The 23,660-nt window shown below is 31.3% G+C and overlaps 2 protein-coding genes across 4 annotated transcripts; both read right to left on the bottom strand.

Moving 5' to 3' along the window:
- Window positions 1–2,851: 2,851 nt before the first annotated feature.
- LOC124827419 (uncharacterized) lies at window positions 2,852–5,935 on the bottom strand. Its single transcript, XM_047300470.2, has 7 exons — window positions 5,750–5,935; window positions 5,131–5,491; window positions 4,885–5,044; window positions 4,207–4,251; window positions 3,721–3,889; window positions 3,250–3,620; window positions 2,852–3,172 (listed from the first exon to the last, which is right to left on the bottom strand). Exons 1-7 carry the CDS (start codon window positions 5,897–5,899, stop codon window positions 2,854–2,856), a joined length of 1,575 nt encoding a protein of 524 aa, XP_047156426.1. The 5' UTR covers window positions 5,900–5,935; the 3' UTR covers window positions 2,852–2,853.
- Window positions 5,936–7,880: 1,945 nt separating this feature from the next.
- On the bottom strand, window positions 7,881–15,692 carry ML1 (MEI2-like protein 1). Of its 3 annotated transcripts, none has more exons than XM_047300481.2 (15): window positions 15,222–15,692; window positions 14,343–14,446; window positions 14,119–14,170; window positions 12,870–13,151; window positions 12,342–12,748; window positions 12,075–12,233; window positions 11,764–11,880; window positions 11,533–11,669; window positions 11,146–11,228; window positions 10,658–11,062; window positions 9,523–10,156; window positions 9,040–9,124; window positions 8,893–8,961; window positions 8,632–8,811; window positions 7,881–8,547 (listed from the first exon to the last, which is right to left on the bottom strand). In XM_047300481.2, the coding sequence occupies exons 2-15, from the start codon at window positions 14,418–14,420 to the stop codon at window positions 8,404–8,406; spliced, it is 2,832 nt and encodes a 943-aa protein (XP_047156437.1). In that variant the 5' UTR covers window positions 14,421–14,446; window positions 15,222–15,692; the 3' UTR covers window positions 7,881–8,403. The 3 variants fall into 3 exon arrangements, with proteins under 3 accessions (XP_047156437.1, XP_047156436.1, XP_047156435.1); XM_047300480.2 differs by having other exon boundaries at window positions 10,658–11,068; window positions 14,343–14,510; window positions 15,222–15,691; XM_047300479.2 differs by having other exon boundaries at window positions 10,658–11,068; window positions 15,222–15,691.
- Between the last annotated feature and the right edge of the window lie 7,968 nt (window positions 15,693–23,660).

The raw sequence follows: 23,660 nt of genomic DNA, 5'->3' as shown, positions 1-23,660 counted from the left end.
CCATTGGCAATGGCTTTGCAAAGCAGTAGAAGCCACCACAAGTGCATAACCCGCCATAGCTCGACAATCATTCTAAGTCCGGATGAGTCAAGTTTAAGTGCAACAAGTCATGTTTGTATAGTATAGTATATTCGTCTTTACTTGCATGTTGCCTATGACTGTTAATAACATGATTTTTATATCTAGCTCACCCTTGTTTGTGTGTTTGTGTTTGCTTGGGTATGCTTTCTTTTGCAATGATCATCCACTTGGATGTGAGCAGAGATGGATGGGGTGCCTTTGGAGCAGGCTTTGGAGGAAGGCGATGTTGCGGCTTAATCTCCTTAGGACTCTCTTAGTATTTCTTGTATTTTGAATTACTATTTAGCTGTTAAGGATTTTCCCAGTAACTCTGATCCTTTTGAAACACTCTAATTGAGTTTAAGTTTTAAATTATGTCTCATTCTGGGATGACTGTAAGCTTAACTACTTTGTTTACCATCTACTCTAACTGTTCTCTTTTATTTAAATGTAGACTTACTATGTTATATGCTTCTATATAATCTAGAATGTTACAGGTTAGCCAAAAATCGTCGGTATTTTCTAGTTTTATGCAATTGGAGTTTTGAAAACCATCGATAATAAAATAATTTAATATTTTTATTATTCAAATGATTTATTAATGTGATTAACATAAAATATGATTAATATTAAACCAAAAGTAATTATTATTATATAAAATAAATTGGAAAATTAAAAATACAATTAATTTATGAACTTAAGAAATAACAAATGTTTGTCCTAAAAATTAGAAATAAACTTCTACGTAACAAATTAAAAAGTGATCTCAATAACAATTATCATATACCTACAAACAAACAAATCTACGATGAGTAAGCTAAGTATTCAATAATTCAAACATTATAAGAGAATAATAAGCAAACAATAATATATGTAACCAACACCCAGAATTAAAGTTAAGTGAGATAATAAGACCATAGAGGCAGAAACGGAAATGAAGTCGCAGAGAGAACACTAGGGTTGAGGGAAAAATATTTAACCATTCTCAGCGGTTTCATTACATAATTGCCAAAAAATTATTCTAAAATAATAAATAAATAAATAATAGAGGCAATTTTTATTATAAATTGTCAAAAAGTTTTAAAAATTAATTAAAAAAATGTAACTACAGTTTTAATTATAAATCGCCATAAATTAGTTGAGGATTTAAAAACCGGAAAACAAAATGTATTATTTTTGTGGCTTATCTTTCTACGTGCATGTAAGTAACTTTAATCTTGCCAAAACGGCTAGAAGTCGTGCTTAACACGTAATATAATGTAATAACATAATTTGTACAAACATGGAAAAAGGTCATTATTAGGCATGATTGTGGCTTGAGATCTTATTTTAATCTTTCTAAGTATTCTATGTATCTTTTATCAATTCAAGGTCAAATTTCGAAATCATGGATCGATTGGAAAAGTTAGGAAGATAATTTAATTTTATAAAGAATTTAAAGTATTTTATATTTAAAAATCAAAGACATTGCTCCTTTCTTTATAATCGTTTCAAAATTTTAGTTCCATTTTTTCCTGCAAAATTAGAGATGCCATTGGAAAAAGTAATAAACTTTAAATAACTTAAAATCTTGTATCTTTTCAGTCTTAATTCCTTTTAAACAAGACTTAATTAACGTGAAGGTATAGATGTATGGTGAAGCATCTTTCCCATATATAATAATAGGAAAAAGTGAGAGAGAAAGAGAAGCAAAAGAAAAACATGAATGAGAGAAAATAGCATGCATGTCTTGGAGAAGGAGCATGCATACACTGCAATCTTTGGCGTGCTTTGTACTCTAATTTTTCTATAATGCCACTTAGGAGATTCACCACATTTAAAATAAGTTATTTCTATTAGATATACCATTATTATTCTTTTTTTTTACTTAATATGTATTTTTCTCATTGTGTTTAAATTATTAACAATCTTTCACATAAATATGAATCGAGTTATTAATTTTTACCATAATAAAACATATTTATCATACATATTTATTTCAATATATTTTTATTGACTATAACTATGGTTTGAATCTTTTCACAAGACATACTTATTTTGGTCTGAATCAGACATTAAGAAGAACGATTAATTTTGATATTACTGTTAAATTTTTTTTTACTAAATTAGACTAAATTTTTTTTACCATGAGTTACTTTTATAAAAGATTTAACATCACTTTTAATATAAATAAAACTTTAAAATTTAACATTTTTTCTCTTATTTTTCTTATATATCACTTAACTTTTTTTATTTCTACTTTCAACCCATTCCTAAATCCTTATCATAATATTCAATAACTATATTGTCACTTCCCAAATGTTAATATATTAAAGTTAAAACTAAATAATACCATAAACTAAAAACTAACTTTTAAAATCTAAAAAGTGTAATTTTAAAGGAATTTAATCTTATATGCGCTTGTAGGTCCTGTGATACCACTAATCTCGAAAACGAAACGAAGCAATTAACAATATTTTATAAATGATGAAATTAAAAAATAAAAATAAATGAGTAATAAAATATTTATATTACTGATCTATGCATAACCTACAGACCAAACATCATTTGTGACTGTTGCCATATATTTGAGTCATGGTCCATCTGCAGTTATCCGTTTTTCTCTTCTCAACTTCTAACGATGTAAGATTATTTCTAAACCAAGATTATTGTGCTATATAATTATATAATTTTAATAACTAGATCCATTTTTGTCTTCCAAATCATTAGTTGAACCGAATCACACTCTTCAAGAAATATTGAACACAGTTTGACGAAGAAGTTCAAACATTATGATTTATTTTTTCACGTGTTCTAGACAATTTTGTGTAACCCAATGTTGAGATCAGATGATATGGAAAGGAGTAAGGGAAGAGAGCGAAGCCACATGGCTCTGAAGACTCGTTTCTGATGAGCTTCTATAGATTGGGAAGGTTTGTGACCATTATATCTAATGTCAAATATGTGAATCATGGGATCGGCTGAACCAGATGTTATGTAAACTCCATTTGGGGACCAGGCTTGATTTATCAGAGCTGACTGAGACTCGCTGCTTTCTTGCTTCCATCCAAAGCCATGAACTTCTGACCTTTTTGATCTGATGTCAAATAATCGAAGCTGTCTCTCAGGAGTCCTAAAATGATCCATGAGTTTTAGGATGTCAGTATAGCTGAAATGTCAAAGTTGATTCCAAAGACAAATGAAACTTACCCGGTTTGAACCATGAATAGATTAAAGTCACGGGGATTTGGCAGAACACTCAAACATTTACTATCAACTTGCTGCGTGAAATCTTTTCTTCCGACACGAACATCGTACCCCAAGATTCTCTTGTCTTTGCCAACAGACAACACAAGTGACCTCTGCTGCATACCAGATACTCCCATGACGGCTGAAGAATGAAGATTCCTGTGTAATGTCTCTGGCTTCCATTTGTTCTGGCCATTCTCACGCCACAATACGACAGCATGGTCAGTTCCTGCGGTTACAAAACTGGCATTCTCCCGAGGCAGAAAAGCAATGCTATTTATGACACCCGTCACGTGAGGTTTGTCCTCTAAGAAACTTACATGGCTTGCTCTCTGTCAATTACATACATCCATGTTTTGCATAACATCAATCTCTATAAAGGAAAACAACATTCTAAACCAATTTTTATTGGGGTCAAAGATTGTATCTCACCCCATCAGCCTTTACTCTACCGAAGTCCGTAACTGATACTTGAGAGTCTCGACCATCAGCACTATATACCGAAAGCAAGCTGTTTCCGTCTGGGTGCCAAACTATGTCTTCCGGCCATCTCTGCTGTGGGGATATACAATTTGTACTTTTAAGAAGACAAGCTACTGATCTACAAAATCATGATGCCAGAGATAAAATTGTGAAACATATCATTTTTCTATATCTTCATATATACAAGAACAAGTTTTAATAAGTGAAGGACGCACTGACCACATCTATATGGAACATGTTCACGTGATTTTAACCGTGAATGTTCTGTTTTATATGGGAAAGGACCATTATAGCAAAAATCAGAGACATTAAAATTCATCTGTATGGTCTTCTGAAATAGATTGTTTGATTTCTGATAGTCAAACATCTATGTAGCTATAACAATATAAGGACAATTTTAAAACAAAAAGGCTCAAAAGAAAAACGAAGACATACTGTGATGAATGAACTTCCCACAAGTTGACCACTCCATCCAAACCACTGCAATCATTCACAGTCCAAAAAGAAGCAAGCATCAAATTATGTAACAGACTTGGTTTTACCAGGTAAAATATTAAACGGATGATAAAGAATGACTCAGAAGTTGTAATTCCATTATAAATGTGAAGGTAGTCTTCTAGGATAAAAGGAGCTTTCAAACCACTACTCCACTGATTGGACAAGGTTCCCTATAAAAACTTTTAAGAGATAAAAATAAGTAGAAAAAAATAAATTGACTTCTTTATTAATTAAAATCAGTTTAAGTTACAAAAAATTTGGAAAAACTAGAGAACTTCTGCAAGTCAATTTCATTTCTTTCTCTCCTATAGAAAAACTCATCCAAACATATCCAAAATGCACTTTTTCACCAAAAGCTGGGAGAAGACAAAGAGGTACATGACCAGTTAAAAGAGCGACTTATTCATAGACAGTTACTTTAAACAATAATTTAGTTGAATTTAACCATGATTGCATCATAGATGCAGAAGACGTGTATACTTCTTTTTTTTTTCCTTTTCTGTGGGTTTGCAAACTATAATCCTAACACATCTCGTAGTATTATCATTAAATAAAAAACCATAATCAAATCAAAAACATGTGCAAAATGCTTTCATGAAAAATGGTATTCTAAACCTGGTGACAAAGTGGTGATCATTTACAGGACACACAGCAATACATCGCAATCTCCTCTTGTGTTGACTAAGGAAGTGATTGCTTGCTTGATAAAGCACTGGTTCTGGTGAAGAACTTTTACATATCAAGGGAATCACTTCCTCAGTGGTCTCTTTCTGTTCTGAAAAGAAAACGAATCCCATGCCAGAGTCAGCCTAGTTATCGATATAAGTGACCAAATTTACACAAAAACAACAATTAAGTTACCAAAAAACTTCCTTTTGCTCCCTCTGCCTTGGACTTCAATGTTTTCCTGCTCAGGAGAGATTCTCCGATTCTTATCAGACTTTACTTTTGACCAAACAAAAGAAGGAGAAGGTGGCAATGGTACGGAATGCGAAAATTTTGAACCCACGCGAACAAGGCGTAACTTAGACTGAAGGTGGTTTTTGGAAGAACCGTCACTTTTATGAAAAGAACCGTCACTTTTATGAAAAGAACCGGTTTTTGATTCACGTTCTATCTTCACTTGCTGAGTGTCAACATGTGATGAACTTGCACCAGTTAGACCTCGTAAACGAGCCAGTTTTGATTTAGATTCCAACAAACTCTTTTCTGCTTCCTCAAGCTGCAAATATTATCCAAACATACAATCATCTCATGGTTTTCCACACAAAGATTCAACCTTTTTGGGATTTTCTTTGAATAAACAAGGTCCCAAACAAGTTCAGATCACTTTCCTCCATCAAACAACTCACACAACACTTCTTTCACGTAAAACTTCTCTGTGTCTGTCTCTTTTCAAGAAAGAAAAAAAAAAACTTTCTTTAACAAACTCTTGAAATTAGACTTAACAACATCATGCAATATGAGGGTACCAACAAACCTGGGAGTTGTAATAAGAGATATAATAACGGAGGTGTTTGACTTCACGGGTACGGTGTTCGATGAGAGCCAGCAATGTCTCTTCGTGTTCTTGCCTGCTACTGACGACGCCGTTTTGGTGGTGTTCCGTTGGGCTGGGATGGAGTCCCATTTTGCAATGGCAGTGATAGATAGAAAGTGATGACTGTTGCTCTTCCTTGGCTTCAAAATTTGAAAGAAACGCGGTGTTATTAAACGAAAGTGGTGATTAATTGTGTAATTAAGGTGTGATTACTGATAATTAGGGGAAATAACTGCCAACTACAACACATGTGCAAAATAAAAGGGGTTTTAACTGATCATTAGGGAATGTAATAGGCCACTACGAGACATGTGCAAGATAATGATAAATTTGTTTTTGCTTTTCTGTAATGAAAGAAGTGTATCATATAATTTTTTAAATTTAGTAATATCTAAGTTCTAATGCTGTAGTTAATATATATGTATGAAAGTTTCACGGGTTTTAAATTTGTATTAAAGGATTATAAAAGTGACATAAAGAGGTAAAAATAATAATTGTTTTAGGGTTTTTTTAGTTGTTTTAATCTTAGAAAAAGTGGGAGTGATTTTAAAAAAAATTGGGGTATATATAATAAACTTGAAGGAACTCCTCTTTGGTTGCATACATACTTATATTGACAAAAATACTTGTCTATCCATTATTTGCAAAAATTTTAATTTAAAATTAAAATTAAAATTATATTTTATTAAATTTAATTTAATTAAAAACGTAATTAATTTATATTTTATTAGATTAAATTTAATTAAAAGTAAACTTTAATATATGTTTAATTTAATTTATATTATTTTTTAATTTTATTTAAATTTTATTTTAAAAATTTATAAAAATATTTTTTTAAAATATGTGAATATCTAAAGTGTTTTAAAATATCTCTAGATGTTATTTGTGTCCTGCTTGTTGTCATCTCTAATAATTATTTATGTTTTTTTTTCTTCTGTTTCTTTTAATGTAGTATAAAATCAAAGTGTTTTTTTCTTCTTTTAAATACTAACTAGTTTAGTTAAAAACAAGTTCCTCGATAATAGTTTCTTATATGGTATGTTCTTAAAAATTGGAAGGTTGAAAAGAAAATTATTTAAATTTTTTTTTAATTCGACTTACAAAAATTAAAGGTAGATTAATCTAACTTTATTTTAAATTTTATGAGAAAATGGCTGATTTTAATAGTAAACGTTAATTAGTATGTAAAAATTTGTAAAAGTGAAGTGGTATTATACTTCAATTTGATTGAATAAATTAGGTTTGATTTTAATGTTTTTATTTTGACCTTTGTTGGAATTGTTTGTGATACTTTTATTAAATATGTGAAATTTTAGTTATATGCTTAAAAGGTCGACTTAAAGGAGACGTTAGACTGTGTTTCTATATAAAAAAAAAAAATTGCTTTAGTAAGTTTGATTCTACGTTGGATTGATATTTTTGATAACGTTATGAAAAACGTGAATTGTGGTTACATAACGTTTTCTACATTTAAGCACGAGTAAAAAGAAAATAAATGTATGAATTATTATTTTTTTAAAATTGTACTTTAGAGTTGAATTAGTTTTCTATAAAATATTTTAATATAATGAGTTATGAATTTGATTGAAAGCATCTTGTGTTTTTTTATAGTATTTGATTGTTAGTTGTTTTTATTTAATTTGACTCGTAGCTATATATTTTTTTTGTTTTATTTCAATAGTAAAAATATAATCGTTATAATAATTCGGAATGTCGTAAAAAGTCTGTTCTATAATACTGTTTCTATATATTGTGTATTATTTGGTAACAAAGCTAGAAAAAACTTACACAAAAATAACTGTCTGAAAGAATGTTTGAAAGTGTGGTATCATTTCTCAACGCATCTTTAATTCCTCTTCGTTTATGTCCCAAGCGTTACGAGGAAAGAATTTTTTAAAGTAAGACTCTGTTTGAATTTTTTTATGAATACTTTCAGAAAAAGAAAACTATTTTTTTTCTTTATCTTCAAACAAAGAATAAGTGCCAACAGAGTTAGCACTATTGACGGCTGAGAAACAAAACAGTGGTCGGCGGAATTTGGTATGGCTACAAGAATCTTAAAGATTGCAAATGCAACAAAAATAACAATATCCGAATTCCAGAATAATAAAGATGTTCCTCGACATTAACCTTTTTATAGACAAAAACTGATCCCATAAGAGCACAAACGCCCCACAGTCATAAAATTAAAAGGAAAAAAAAATACATATGAACAACAAAATCTGCATTAAAGCCCCTTGAAGTTGCACCCCAGAATTATGACGGGAGCTAAATGCAAATGGTGACATTGTCCTTTGACAGCTAACAAATTTTGAACTTCTCTATGTTGTGAGAAGATAGAAGGACTCCATGATGGAAAAATTCAGGGAAATAAGGAAAGTTACTACAATAATGAGTTACTTCATTCTGGTTATGTACCTTAGCCTCAGAAACTTGTGTTCAAGGCTCCTCTATAGGCAAAAAAATTGTGAGCCCTTTTCATTCCTGGCTCTCTCTCATAAAAAGAAAATGTCAATATACAGACTTTTGGGTTGGCATGGCATGACATAATGGTGCAATGTTGAAGAGTTAGTGCCCAAGGAAGGCTAAATTGGTTAGTTTTTTGAAGTGTCTATCCCATTACCACACTCTTCTCCACTTGCCAAAGCTGAAGGACTCCCTTGGCTTCGATTCTCCTCGCCGCCGATCCGAGATTTTCCGGCTCGCAGTCTGATGTTGGCACCCATGGGGAAAGGTTCCTGCACTCACAAAAGGATTGATCAGTTTTATCAGCAGAAGAATCAGATATAAAGAGTCCCTCTAAATGAACAAGCTTGATTTACCGGATCACCGGCATTTGGGCCATCAGTATGGAAGAGGATAGGACGGCATCGCTTGTCTTCGTTCATCAGGCTTGAGTTCTGGAAATGAGCAATGAGAGAAGCTTTTCCTTGAATTCGGGCATATGCCAGTGAGGCTACTTTTTCACTGTTAAACTTCTCCCATTTTTTCCCATCAAAAGCCTGCAAAACATTTCTTCTTTAGTTCTATTAAACACAGGGGACTCAAAGTTCTCAGTTCATAGACAAATAGCTCAAACTAACCTGATGGAAAGGGATAATTTGACCAGGATCAATCATGTTTATGAATGCATAGCCAACATTACATTTGTTCTGCAACCATTTAGAATCAAATTAGAAACATGTCACTATTTCTTCTCAAAAGGAAACCAATCAACCAAAAATACTTACCTTGAAATCAATCGGTAAATACAGGAAATCGTAAGTTCCCTTGCATTGCTCATCTATTGCAGCAAGAAGCATTTTTGAAGTATACCTACCAAACCAACATCAAATAAAAACAGAAGCAGGTCAAATCAAGAGACTGATGCAAGAGAGTATGAATTCTTTACTGTCTCTAAATTCTGATTGATCAAGATAAAAAGAACATGGCAAATGAGCAGACATGCATAAATGTGTCCGTGGAAACATTAGCAAGAAAGAACTAAGACTTCAAAAGAAAAGGGCAATTGCCAAATGCTCAGCTGCCAGCCTGGATAAATCATTAAATGTAAAACATCTTTCTATGTCAACATTTGATAAATCTTAAAATAATCTATAAAAATAAAATAATGTCTTTAAGGAAACTAACAGTTTTACCAATACAATATTCAGTTGAAGAAAAAACAACTAAGCAAAAAGAAGTTAGATAAGCTGTGGTGGCAATTAACATACTTGTTAGGAATATTTTTTATCATAAGGGTAGTTCGGCTGTCTTCCCCACGCAATATACGACCTAGATCAAGCTCGTATTGCTTCTTGTCAACATTGTTGGTGCTTGATTCGTTTCTACGGTGATAAAGGTTTCTCATTCGGTCATTGGTAGTATCAAATTTTGACATTGAAGACATGGGATGCCTTGCAGGGAAAACATGAGATAACTGCTTAGGAGAGTTCTGCCCTGCAGTGGATGTCAGTTCAGTGCCACTCCCACCAACGTGAGAAAACACATTGTGAGAAGGAAAATCCAGGGGATGCAATTGCCAGGAACCATGAAAACCTCCACTCCCTAGAGAGCCCAAGCGAAAACCAGAAGCATCAGGGGACCCTCCCAAATAAGAATTTGGCCTTTCCCAGGGTGAGGCTGTAACAACTGGTGCTGATCCAACATGGTGGTCCATCATATGTGGTGTTCTCAGCAAATGTGGGGGTGTTCTAGCAAAGCTTGATATCTGTGGAAGGTTTGGAGAACAAGCATCATTAACAAATGATGGTGATTTCTGCCAAAGCACATTATTCGATGAAGGTTGTTGTTGCAAATCGGAGCTGTTCCACATATGATAAAGTCCATGTGGGCGTATGCCATTTCCTAATGAGCAAAAATAAACCAACAATGTCACATCAGGATTTAAATGTAAAACTGTTAAATTCACATTACGAATTTGCTCTGTTCTGCTTACAGTTGCCCAAATCTAGTTACTCTGAAATTGGCAAAAAGAGCGGAACTTGAGATGATCCGTATTTAATTTGGAATTCTTAATCATGGCTAGTCAGGACACTCAAAATTCATTCAAACCAATAGTTTGGTATGTAGTAATTGATTAATATTTTTGGGGTATTTCCAAAAAAGAAAGAAGATTTTAGGGGTTATTAAAAAAACAAAGGGAATGTGTGATCCTTAGCACCCGATTCGTCATTGTAATGTTTTAAATTGCTAGGATGCTTTTCAAATAAACAATCTTAACCTCTGCAGTGATTTAGCCACTTCCTGTAACAATTTTCTATTGACAGTAATCATTTCAAAAACTGTTGCACAAAAAGGAAAAATTATACATAAATCTCTTAGCACATAAAAATACGAAGCACTAACCTCCCGCATTAAATTCTGCTATGTTCCCAGTTGAGCCCATTCCCTGAATATGCCTGCCATCAGAGGCTTCTGTAGCTCCAGCACCTGTATTGTTAGCCAAGTTGCTAATGGTGCTAGAAAAGTTATAAGGACTACCATTAGCTAAACTATCACGGTACTCGGGTAAGGAATGAGGATGAAATCTTGAACTAGATGCAAATTTCATTGCATCAATATAGCCATTAGACTCAGAAACTCCAGACACCTTTCCAGCAGATGCCCCTCTCACAGTGTTGTGAATACTAGAGTTGTTCACATTAATGAATGAATTATCCATAAATGCATTAATAGGTTGTCGCAGTGCAGATTGAAACCTCTGATTATATCCATTTTCCAAGACCCCAGATCCAATTACTCCAGAAGACCCTGTTGCTGTAAATGATGTCTAGTGAGACCAAGAAGAATTGCTTCCTAAGAAAAAAGAAAGTGTAAGGCATATAAAATCTTACCCTTTGGTCTTAATGGTAAACTGTCCATAATACTCTGACCCAAATCTCGCTCATCTTGGCCCTTATGTGACTGGTGCATCAAACTACAAAAGCAAGGTTACCATGGTTGTTAACTGAAGAAAATAATTTCTTAGCAGAACTACTTTTGCATCCAGGTATCTATAAAAACTTTACATTGCATTAACCGTAAAAGTCAATAGAAAAATGGCAGTAATCAAAGATTATACAAGTAGACATGCATATCCAAATTAAAATCATCTGCACGATATCATTCTGTAGGCAGACACAAATAAAGGAAAAAGTCACATAAGCTACTACAAATTAGAGAAGAAATTAAGTCAACAAAATGAAAAAGAAAACAGCGGGTATAGCCAGCAAGTTTCAAACCTAGGATGACCAGGTTCAAGCTTGATCTGCTTCCCAGCAATGTCAATCTTATTCAAAGCACGAAGAGCAGATTCCGCAGCTCGGACATCATAAAACTCAATAAATTTGTGATGATTCATTTCTGGATATTCATAAATCTGAAATTAAGGACAAAATATGTAAGTAAGCTTGCATTATCTTCGAATAACACAAGCAACTAAAACAGGGGGAAACCAACCATGAACAACTTACTTCTTTAATTTCTCCATAAAATCCAAAAATCTTTTTAAGCTCATCATTTAAAACAGATGAATCAAGTCCAGATAGCATCAGCGTACCATGGCCAATATCCTTCTCTGGAGCATTGACCTAGCATGTCTTCAAGTTAAAATACATCTATAACCAAAATATAAAAGGTAGGCAAAAAAAGCAACTGAAATGGCAAGGCACGTAGTTGTAATACTAACTGCTAACATGATAAGAACAACAATAACAACCAGTTTTATTCTAATGACAGAAAAGGAAATGGAATTATGCAAATAGGATAGTTATTAATATTATACCTTAGGAATTGAATAATGTATATCAAGTTTCCTAGACCTCAATGGCCTATTTTGAAGTGCTTGCATTGCATTTTGTGCTGCCCTTAGATCATGATAAGAAATCATGACAAACCCACGATGCTTACAGGCTGTATAAATGGTTCGGATATCTCCATATTGCTGTTAGAACAAAGATAATAGTTCAATCACCTTTTATGAATAATGGTATGAAATGCTACCAGAAAAATCTAAGATAACATCATGCAGGAAACAAGAAAGTAGACGCACCTCAAAGAGATCCTTTAGCTCAGAGTCTTCAACATTGCTATTAATGTTTCTAACAAAAAGTGTTCTAGAAGGCTGTTCACCAAATGGAAGTTTTCCTTTAAAAGCTCCAAAGAAACCATAATCTCCATCAAGACCATTCATTATTTTTCCTGAACTTAAATGTTCGTCTCCTTCCATCTCCATGCCTCCGCCACTGCTAAACAGATCAAAATCTTCAAAATCATCAATTGTTTTGGCATGAGAACTGCATCCTAACTCGTCAACAACACCAGAAAACAGATCATCTTCATCAGGAAGGAGATTCCCTATAGTGTCAGCCTCCATTTCTTTAAGAGATTTACATGGTTCCTCCGGGAAACCAGCAGTAATAGTCCTATCAGACTGAACATCATTTCCAAATAACCGTACTGCACCAAGATATGCAAATAAGCAGACAAATAGGATATCAATCTAGTTAAAGTAAAATCAGAAAAACATAACATAAAAAAAGTCAATAGACAGATGAAAAGACATGAAAGAAATACTTACACTTTCGGCTAAATATCTCAGACATAGAGCTCGAGAATAAACTACTTTCACAGGGGCCAGCATTGCTCACAATCTTGTTCCCAATTAAGCCATATGAGGTAGATGCCGACTGCAGAGATGCATCAGAGAATGATTTGGGGCGATAATTCAATGATTCCTTGGAATCTATACTATCCCCAGGTAGACTAGCCTGGGACATCAGCAAGCCAGCTTTTGCATTTACATCAAGGGGTTGTGTACTGTTCAAAATGCTTCCTGGTGATGCTACCATTCCATTGCTTCCTGATAAAAAGAAAACAGAACAACTTACTTATCCAACAACTACTACTGTGTTTTGCAGATAAAAAAATACTGTATTTGGCATACATGTATGACAAACACACAAAATTTGAGGGGATACTACAACCGTCTAAATTAGCACAATAAGATGAAATCCACGAAATCACACAGATAATATCTATATCAAAAGCACATTATGAGTTCCAATGCAGCAGAAAGCAGTATTTATCTTCATGAAACTACCCTTATTTTTTCAGCTAAAAGCAATGCCTCAAATAACAATGTTGCATGAACTTAGTTGCAGACTAATGCATTCCTTATTTCAGTAAAAAATGCAGCAATTAGGTGCGAACCAATTACCACAACCAGGAAAAATAGTTTATGGCTTGACATGAATCACTCGTTAAAACTTTACAGTGCTTTACTATATTGATCGATAACTGATGATCATTATATCAGATTCTGGTGCAACCAAACATTTACATATTGTTCAAAGAAAAAAAGTGACGAAAATTGACTAAAATATACCAAAATGCTCAAGTATAATCAATTAAGCACCATAAAAGGAAATAATATTACTTTTAGAATTTCAGTGATTGCTCACATTATAACCAATTGCTAGTTTACATTGGTAGTCACTTGTCCATGTGCACCCAAACATTAACAAGATGTAAAAAACAGAAGGGAAAGAAACATTGGGTAAAAAGCCCTAAAATGGAAATGTATTACCACATTTCAGAATTGAGATCCGAGCTATCCTATAAAGAATACAGAAATACACAGATAAAGAAAAGTTATCCTAAAATCAAACAAAAGCGACAAATCAATTCTGAATAGTTCATTAAATGTCAAAATAATAAATATTCTTTACGTAGAAATCTTGGGTTATTAATGAGGGTATTGGAGGTCAAACCAGTACTACAATATCTAGAACTGCTTTTGAACAAATAAAGGATTGATCGGTCCTCACCTTGTGGGTAATGATCATTAATGGATATCGGTTTCCGTAATCCAACATTCCTCTGCCCAAAAAACAAGTTTAGAAAACCAACGATTCATAAAGGCAATAGCATTGAAGGTCAGAGAGAAGATAAATAACATTTTTAAAAAGTGGGATATCACAGATCTGATGATCATTAAATTGTTGGGGTCACATTTTAACAGTTCACAAGAAACTAAAATGACGATAAATACCTCAGAACGAAAGGAAACGTCTTCAAAAAAGTGGGATGAAGCAGAAACGCCCCTGCGATCCATGATTTGAAAAGGCATCCTGCTGCAGCCTGAGTCCCGAGAAACTGAAAAAGGAGCAGTATTGTTGAAAAAGTATCCGCTTGCTAGTTTCCTTGAACTATACTCATCCTTATACATTCAAAATAAATTGTAAGGTCATTTGCTTGATTAGTGAGCGTGAAGAAAACAGCGAACATGGCACTCTAATCAAAACAACTGATGCTGAACCCCCCCACCCAAAAACAAAAACAAAAACTTGTTGTAAAAATCGGAAGATTTAAGTAATCTTAAGTTATTGATTATTATAAAAAATAAGTGGGGGATAGAACCAGCTAATTAAACTATGCCAAGGAGATCAATGAAAAAACAGTTGTATCTTCAACTAAAGACCACCGGAAAGGGTATTTAGTGGGGGGAAAGAAGAAAACTCGTAGCTTACCTACCACATACCTAACACAATCGAACCATTTTGGCTGCTAAGAAAATGCAGGAAATTGAAACAAAAACATCCATAAAAATTATGAAAACTCCCATTCAACTGCGCATAAATAAAAACTGTCACTTTCCCTTTAGGAAACCAACCAAAACAAACGAAAAGAAAACCGCAATCAAGCTTAAGTTTTCAAGTTTCCACCTTCGTAAGGGAATTTTACAGGAAAAACCTTGAAGATGAACAGATCAAGTGCAAAAACTCAATTTTTCGATGGATGAATAGGTGATGATGAACTTAGACAGCTCATAACACCAAAGTAATAAACATCATGAGATAATTCCAAAATTGCTATTTAGAAAAAGAAAAATACACAGATTATAATATTCCAAGCAAGAAAGAAATCTTACCTCAATTCAAACACCAACTCTCCAGCACAAAAACAAACTCAAAATCCACCTCACGGAATCCAACTACCTTCTCATACGACACTTTTTAAAGGAGAGAGAAAAAGGGGAAAAAATGAATCTTGCAGGAGGTCTAAAACATGAAGAATTCAGAAACAGGGGATCTCGTGATTTTTTTTCAAAAATCTCATCTCCCCTCTCTGCATTGCTTTCCCTGCAATCTCACTCAGAATAAAGCGAAGAAAAAAAAAATATCTTTTGTTATTTCTGGTTGTTTCCAGAGACCCAAAACAGTGGCAGAAAAGGGAAACAGAATCAGAATTCAGAGCTCAAATCGAAAATTAATGTATTCCGGCCAACATAGGGCAACTTTCCGGCGAGATTAAGCTCGCCGGTGACGCTGTGTGGTTCAGAGAGAATCAGACAACCCAAGAAGAGAGTTTTAGAGACTTGTGACAGAAAAAAAAAAGGAAAAGAAGGAAAGAAAGAGGAAAAGTGTGTTAGTTGGCTTTAATTAAAATAAATCAAAGAAATTAAAAAAGAAAATATGTAAGAATCAATAATAAATACTAAATACGCGCTGGTCGTGTTCTGCGTGTATTTTTCGGTTTGAAAATAAAGTGAAAATTAAAGACCGCACATGACACAACTTTTGCTGAAAACAAATGTTACATATTAGACACTTATCCTATGTATTCTAATTTCTTTAACAGGTCCACGTATTCTTCTTTGTAATTTTTTTTATTCCATTCTTTTCTTCTTCCATAAACTTTATAAAATTACTTTCATTTTGTACCAAACCTCCCTTTTTCTTTCGTTTTCTCATTTTTCAAGCTTTGTATATAAACATATATCTCAACACTCTTCTATACATATAATTATTAACAATCATTTAGGTTTTGGAATCTCCATGTTTATTTCATACTATAAAAAATAACTTTATACTGCGAAAATTAAAAGTATTAGTGAATTTTTTTTTCAAAAATTAAAATTGTAATTGTAAGATGAAATTTTAAAACAAACTAAATTATTTTAATATTAAAAAAATTTAATATAAATAGTTTTGTTATAAATAATTTTTTTTAAAAATTTATTATCTCTTTATAATTTATTTTTTTAGAATTATTTAATTTTTTATAAAAGTTATTTCGTCTAATTTAATAATAGAGATCATAAGATTTATCTTCATGACGAGCTTTTTAAGTTGTACTTATCAGTTTCATGATTTATATAATTAAGTTTTAATCCTTTTTAGTGCTTTGTTATGTTATTTGTTGTATTGAATATTTTCTACTCACATGTGTTATTTTAGTCATCTATACGAGTCTCTGTTGATCATTGATCATAACGTATTTCTTGATCGTTTTGATGTTTTTATGTATAAATAAAACAACATCATGCAAGTTAATAGGAATTTAATTCGTTAGGATCTTGTGAGTTATTGGTAAGGTAAATGAAGTTAATTGCATATTTTTAAAGAGATTACTTTAAAACTTTTAATTGCATCATTGTATGGTGAATTGATTAGATGATTAATCTATGTGGTGAGTATGATCTCTTAAACTGTGGTTATGTTTTTATATTACATAATTCAATTGTAGGATGAAATTTAATGGAATGGAATTTGTGGTTTGAATGATTGATTCATGAATTTGTTGGTTTGGATTTGATTTTGTATGTTTAAGAGAGTTATAATTTGAGTAATTGATCAAGTGGTACGAGTTTTCATATTTAAAATTGTTTTAAACTAATTCACTGAGGAAAAAAATACTCATTTGGTTAATTGTATGGTGAATTGAACAACGCCAGGGTGACTTTAACGTCTTGTTTTGCAAATAGGATGGCGTAGAGCGATGCCAAAGTGATGTTGAGTACCCAGTTTTATGAATGGTTTAACCTTGAGCGATACCAAGGTGCCACGAGTGTCATCCTTGTATTAGAGGTTTGAAGCATTTTAACTCAAGGATGTTGAGCATCAAAAAGTCTCATTGAGCTCACATTTTTGTGGGAATAATAACGTTGAGCACCATGACTATTGTCAAGGGTCATACTGTTGCTAAGCGCCACCTTTTTTCTGAGAGGTACGGCGTTGAGCATCACTTGTGAGTGCCAAATTTTATGTTTGAGTTATCTTATTCTTTGACTATTTGGAATGAAATCACAATGGACTTGTTTAAGAGTAGCGTGATGTTTACTTATGTATGATTTTATGAATGTTAAAATAGTTGTTGATTTATGAACTTATTTTGAGAATGGTCAATACTAATCTAAGGAGGATTAGTTGTGGTTTTATTAGTATACATATTGATATGAGAGTTTAAATGTTGAAAATTATTTTGTCGCTCTAATAATCATTTGAGCTTAGGTATAGTAGTATGAGGTATGTGGTGAGAGGCATAATAATTCCTAGTCTTAGGACTTTACCTTGGTTAATGATGTTAATGGACTAACCTTGTATGTGGTAAGGTAAAGCGTATTAGCAATGAGTTTGCAAAGCAATATAGGCCACAACAAGTGCAAAACCTCCCAAGATTTCACATCAATGCTTGTATCCGGATAATTAAGTTTAAAATGAGTCTTTATATATGATATGATTGTTTTTATGAACGAGTGGTGTATAATAATGTCTCTGTAATTGTTTTTATCAAAACTCTTTTGTATTAACTTATCTTGTTGTTTGTTTTTGTATTTCTTGGGTGTCCGTTTATTTCTTTTGAGATAATCACTTTATTGTTAAAGTATATCTCAGAGAGAATATTTTTCTTTATCGTCTAATAATTTATTTTAATTATTTTAAATATATTTTATTATTATAGTTATTTAGTTTTGATAATTATATTAATATATTTGTTTATATTTTGAAACAAATTTATTTTATTTATTAATCTTATAATTACTTATTTTATCGCTTGTTAAAATTAAAATGTTACATAGAAGGAAAACAATTAATCTTCAAATTATAATTATTAACCTTTATATAAAAGATAAAGATGTATTAATTTTTTGAGAGGTTCTATGACTTTTTCTCAAAGTTTCTGACAAAAACATATTTACAAGTTTATATTAAAACTCTTTAATAAAAACTACAACAATAAAGTTCTTATTATTGTATTTACCTTAAGGCAGGACTTGTAAATTTTCAATAGTGTTTTCGATGACTCGTGCTTACCAATGCTTCATATTCATTACGAGAATTGCATTGTTTTCTGAAATTGGAGAATACGTTTTCCTATAAATAATATACAATTTAATCTTATATTATGGCTACAATTAACTTAGATATAGATATTTTAATAATTAAGAATAACATTTACATTTTTGGAACGCTCCCGCTGAATAGTTACACTAGCGAATAGTCATGTATCATAATAGTACTTTTACAGTGAGTATGATGTAACATTTGAAGCATCATTCCAAAATAATATATACATAAAGTTTAAGAAAAATATTCTATTGATTTTTGTGCATTTCTTTCATTATTTTCAAGTTTAATTAAGTTTATTTATTTTTTATAAATTTTAGTGTTTTTAGTTGAGTTTTTATTAAAAGGAAAAATTATTTATTAAGTATTAAAAGTTATATTTTTAATTGAGTTCTTATTATTTTATTATTATTATTTATTTATTTTACCTGGTGTCTTTACTTATTTATCTTAAGATATTAAAAAATGTAAGAATTTTGTTATTCAACATATTTTCCATTAAAGTAATATAATTTATTTATTATATTCATTAACTTAATACTTTTTTTATACTATCACAAAATTTCACATTTATTAACATTTATAGGCAAGTAGATAAGATGACAAGATAAATTAAATATATAATTAAAATTGTAATGCATAATATAATAACAATAATAATGATAATGGTGTGTGTGATTTTATATTAATGTAATATATATATATATATATATATATATATATATATATATATATATATATATATATATATATATATATATATATATATATATATTCTCGTATTATCTCTATCTCTATATTTATCATTATATTTATATATGTCTCCAATTCAAATTATTAAAACACTTATAATTATTACTTATTTTCATCTATCTTTTATCCTTCTTTTCCTTAATTTGAAAAACTCTTCTTTGTTTATTTTTATCATGTAATTTTTATTTTTTTTCTCTCAAATATTTGTTCATCTTGTCTATATTCGTAAAGTTGATTTACATTTTCAAGATGCATTCTCTATTATTACAACTTTACAACTTTGGTTATAATTTTTCTTTCGATTTAATTTAAATGATATATTACATTAGGATAAAGATGATGATGAAACAAAAAAAATTATACTTATTAGGTATAAAAATGAAGTTGAATTTTCAGTTCAAATTTAAAGACGAGACATTCAAATTCACACTTGTCCCACTCCATTATCATCGTGTTTATAAACACATTGACGTTTGGAGATAAATTAAAATATATTAATTAAACAATTTTTTAAATCATTCCATAACTAAAATTGTAGTTTGATTTAGAAAATAAGGCTACTTTGCTTATATATTATAGTCAAATTAAAACAATTTTATATAAAATTAAGAAAAATAATGTTAAGTAACTTTATTTTTAATTTATATTATTAGACATGTATGTAATGCAAACAACAAATAAAAATTAAAAGAGAGAGAGAGATGAATGGAAGGAGAGAGAGGAAGAAAGAAGAGAGAGAAGGGGAAAAAATAATGGAGAAGAGAACGAAAAACATATATTTTTAAGAATTCTATAATTTATGATGTCAATGAATCATGTATCATTTTATTTATTTATTTATTTTATTTTTAATTATATTTATATAATAAGATGTTTTTAACTTCATCTTATTTATTTACATTATTTTTGGTTATTGATTTTTAATTTATTTTAATTATATCTACTTTTAAGTTTACTTCTAATTATGGATTGGTCTTTGTTTATTTGTACGTATCTACGTTTAGTTACGTTGGTTTGTTCATTTATTTATTTAGATTTATATTTAACTGTGTATTAATCATGTTTATTTGTTTATACTTATATTTAGTTGTGTATTGATTTGTTTATTTATATTGTTTGGTTGCTTCAAATATTTATTATTTTATTTGGTTAATTATGGAAAATAAATATGATATTTTCATAAAATTTATTAAAATAAATATTTATTATTATAATTGAATTTATGACCTTACAAATTTAAATGAGTAAGTTTTATATTCGATATGATATGTTTTTATAAATTTAATAAAATGTTTATCTATTTTGATAGTTATGACTTTATATGATATTTGTCTCATTTTCTTTTGTCATTGTTTGTGTTTGAAAAAAAATATATCATTTAAAGTAAATGTATGTATTAAATATTTCAAATCCTTTCCGCATATTACTAATTATTTAATAACGTTTTAATGCACAAACTCATTAACCCTCACTTTTGTTTCATACAATAAAGATTGAATACATGGTGTAAAAATTTTCACATTTATTCTTCTTCTCATGAAATAAGATATGAAATATATGGTGTAAAAATTGTAACATCAATACATTTTTTAAGATCATATTTATGTTTTATTTAATTTCAAGTATAATATGATTATCTCTTAAATAATAATTAAAAATTAGACTATATAAAATAAATGTCACATAGTGTTATTGTAATTTCTAATATAATAAAAAAAGACTGTATAAAATACATACTTATATATTTTTAGACAATTTAATTTTAAATTTTATATATTGATTACATAATTAATTTTATACTATCATAAATTACATAAATTCGAAATGTAAATTTTAAGACTATTATTGTAAGTTACCACATGTCAGAACCACTTAAATCCACGCACGTGTCGTTTTGGTGGATTTCATGTGTCAAGCGAATGGTTCGACACTCAGCTGGTGGAGGGCAGGTGTTGACAGATGAGCAGACGTCCGTTTTTGACGTGGGAAGCAAAACTTAGTTTTTCAAAACTCACGCCACTCTTTGCATGCAACCTCTCTTCCAAACTCTGAAACTTCATTTTTCTCCTCCTTCTCTCTAAAAGCTTTTCCTTCTCTCTACAAAACAATCACTTTCTCTTCTCCGATCACCACTCAGGCATCGCTGGAACACTTCCGGCGTCAAGAGCTTCCAGTTGAACTTATCAGTTTTTGGTTCTGAAACTGGTAAGTCATTTTCTCTTTAGAACGTTCGTTCTTCTTACATATGCAATCCCAGATTCTTGGTTACATGAATAGGCCACTTTGTTTTGAGTATTTCTGTTTTTCCTGTTTGGTTTAGTTTGTAAGAGGTGATCGTCGAACTCTAAAGATTTCAGTAGTGAGGAGATAGATTTCTGCATTGTTGAACGTTCGCTCACATTAGAGGTAAGAGAAGCTTATATGATTTAATTTGTATGTTGTTTGAATTGCATGTATGTTCGTTGAGTTGATGAATTAATATGAAGTATGATTGTTGATATGTTTGGACTATATGAAGTATGATTATTTACTATGGTATGAGTGTTTGATTTTATGAAAATAGACGTTGAGAAATGAATTGAGATAAATGATTTCTAAGTATGACATTTCCCTAAGATATTGTGTGTTCGTTATTGAATGGTCTTTGACCATTCGGTTTTTATAGGGGGACTCGTTTAGAGCGAGATTCTTTCATTTGGAAAGAATTTATGTTGAGGACGAGCGTCTTTGTCTAGTACAATTTGTGTACAGGCGTTCCACCAAGGATATCCTTTCCTTGGTATTTTAAAATAAAACTAAGTATATCTGTGTAGTAGTACGTCCGTTCGTTCTTGAAAATTAGTCCAATGATACCCTATATTCACCAAGCGTTCGTATTATTTAGTGCTAGGTCTTATACCAAGCGCTCATTCTCTTTTCTATAAGTTACCTTGATGAAAATAGCGTTCGTTTAAATTCAATATTATACTCCCTCTACCGTGTTCGGTCTTTGACTGACATTCAGTTTTTCTTGAAGATAAACGCAAATAATCTAAGTATTTAACAGTTTTCGGTTTCTTCATATAATTCTTTTAAGTACTATAAATTGAATGTCTTGTATTGTCGGTATTTATTGTTTTCAGCCTAGAGTATTAGTACTCGTTCTAGGCTAAGGGGTTTAGTCTGAACGCTCATGGGTCAGTTCATCAAATTGACTCACTTTGTAAATAACGTTCGATCCTTCTTAAATCTTGATAAATATTAGTGAACTCGTTCTTTTCCCAATCCCGATCGTAATTCTCTCTCGATTTTGATCTGTTCGGGAACTGGAAACCTCTCGGTCTCAGTCCAAGTGTTCGGTTTTGTTAAGGGTTAAAGTTGTACGTTCGGTATTTAGTATCTTTAGAGACGTTTATTCAAATTGATCTCATTGAGGTCTTATTAATGAAAGATGATGAAATATGATGTGTACGAAATGAATTGGATTTTGAATGAGCGCTCCGGGGAGGAATGACTCATGAATGGATATTGAAATTTGGTAAAGTATGAATGTGGGCATGCTAAGCTGGCAGTTCATCCTGATGCTCCGTGATTACTCGTCCTCACGTAGAGGAGGGTAAGTCATGTGTGGGAACGGCAGGAGGTCCGTCCTAGTCCTTATGGTTAATTTGGACAAATAGGACTAACCTCGGGTGGCAGCTGTTGAGGGTATCCCAGTTACTACATCACCCAAGTGCACGAACGTCGTAGCTACACATAATTCATACAGTCCGGACAGTCAGTCTAGTATTAGGTTTTGCATGAGCGAGTGATGAATTATCTTGTCTGGTTTTGATTGTGTGAAATATATGTTTATACATGAATTAAATTACATAAGCTTACCTTATGTCTTTCTGTCTTGTTTGTTTTGTACGTTCGATTGTCTTCTGTTGCAATGATCATCCATGTGGATGTGAGCAGAAGGAGACGAGCTACTCGAAGAGGCGCTGGAAGAAGAAAACTTAGTAGAGGTAAAAGTTAAGATCGAACAGTAAAACCGTTCGGTCAATAGTTTAGTTGGATAGTAAGGTGATAGTTCGATCACCTTTTCCCTGTTATTTTGAATGACCGTTCGGTATGAGTTTTTGTAAACTGTTCGGTCAGAGTAGCTTACCTTGTATAGTTTAAGTTTGTAGTGTAAGGTTGTTTCTTGTATAGTTTAAGTTTGTAGTGTAAGGTCGTTCAGCCAGAAGCGTACTTCTATATTTTTTTTAATGTAATACTGATATGTAATATTATTTAATGTGATTATTCTATTATATAGTTTTATACTGTATTTTTGGGATGTTACACCAAAATCCATAAAGTATTAATATCAATAATGATAATAATTTATGATTAGATAATGGATTTAATTTTGTTTTTATAGTATTAGTATTTAAAGGACATAAATTTGTTCACATATGACTTTTATTGTTGAATGAAAGTAAACAAAAATGAATAGACATATATACGATGTTGGGAAGACT

This window comes from Vigna umbellata, chromosome 1 (assembly GCF_029865625.1).
Source record: "Vigna umbellata cultivar VRB3 chromosome 1, Vumbellata_1.0, whole genome shotgun sequence".
Lineage (NCBI taxonomy): Eukaryota > Viridiplantae > Streptophyta > Magnoliopsida > Fabales > Fabaceae > Vigna > Vigna umbellata.
The sequence above is the reverse complement of the archived record's forward strand: the minus strand, read 5'-3'. Positions and strand labels throughout refer to the sequence as shown.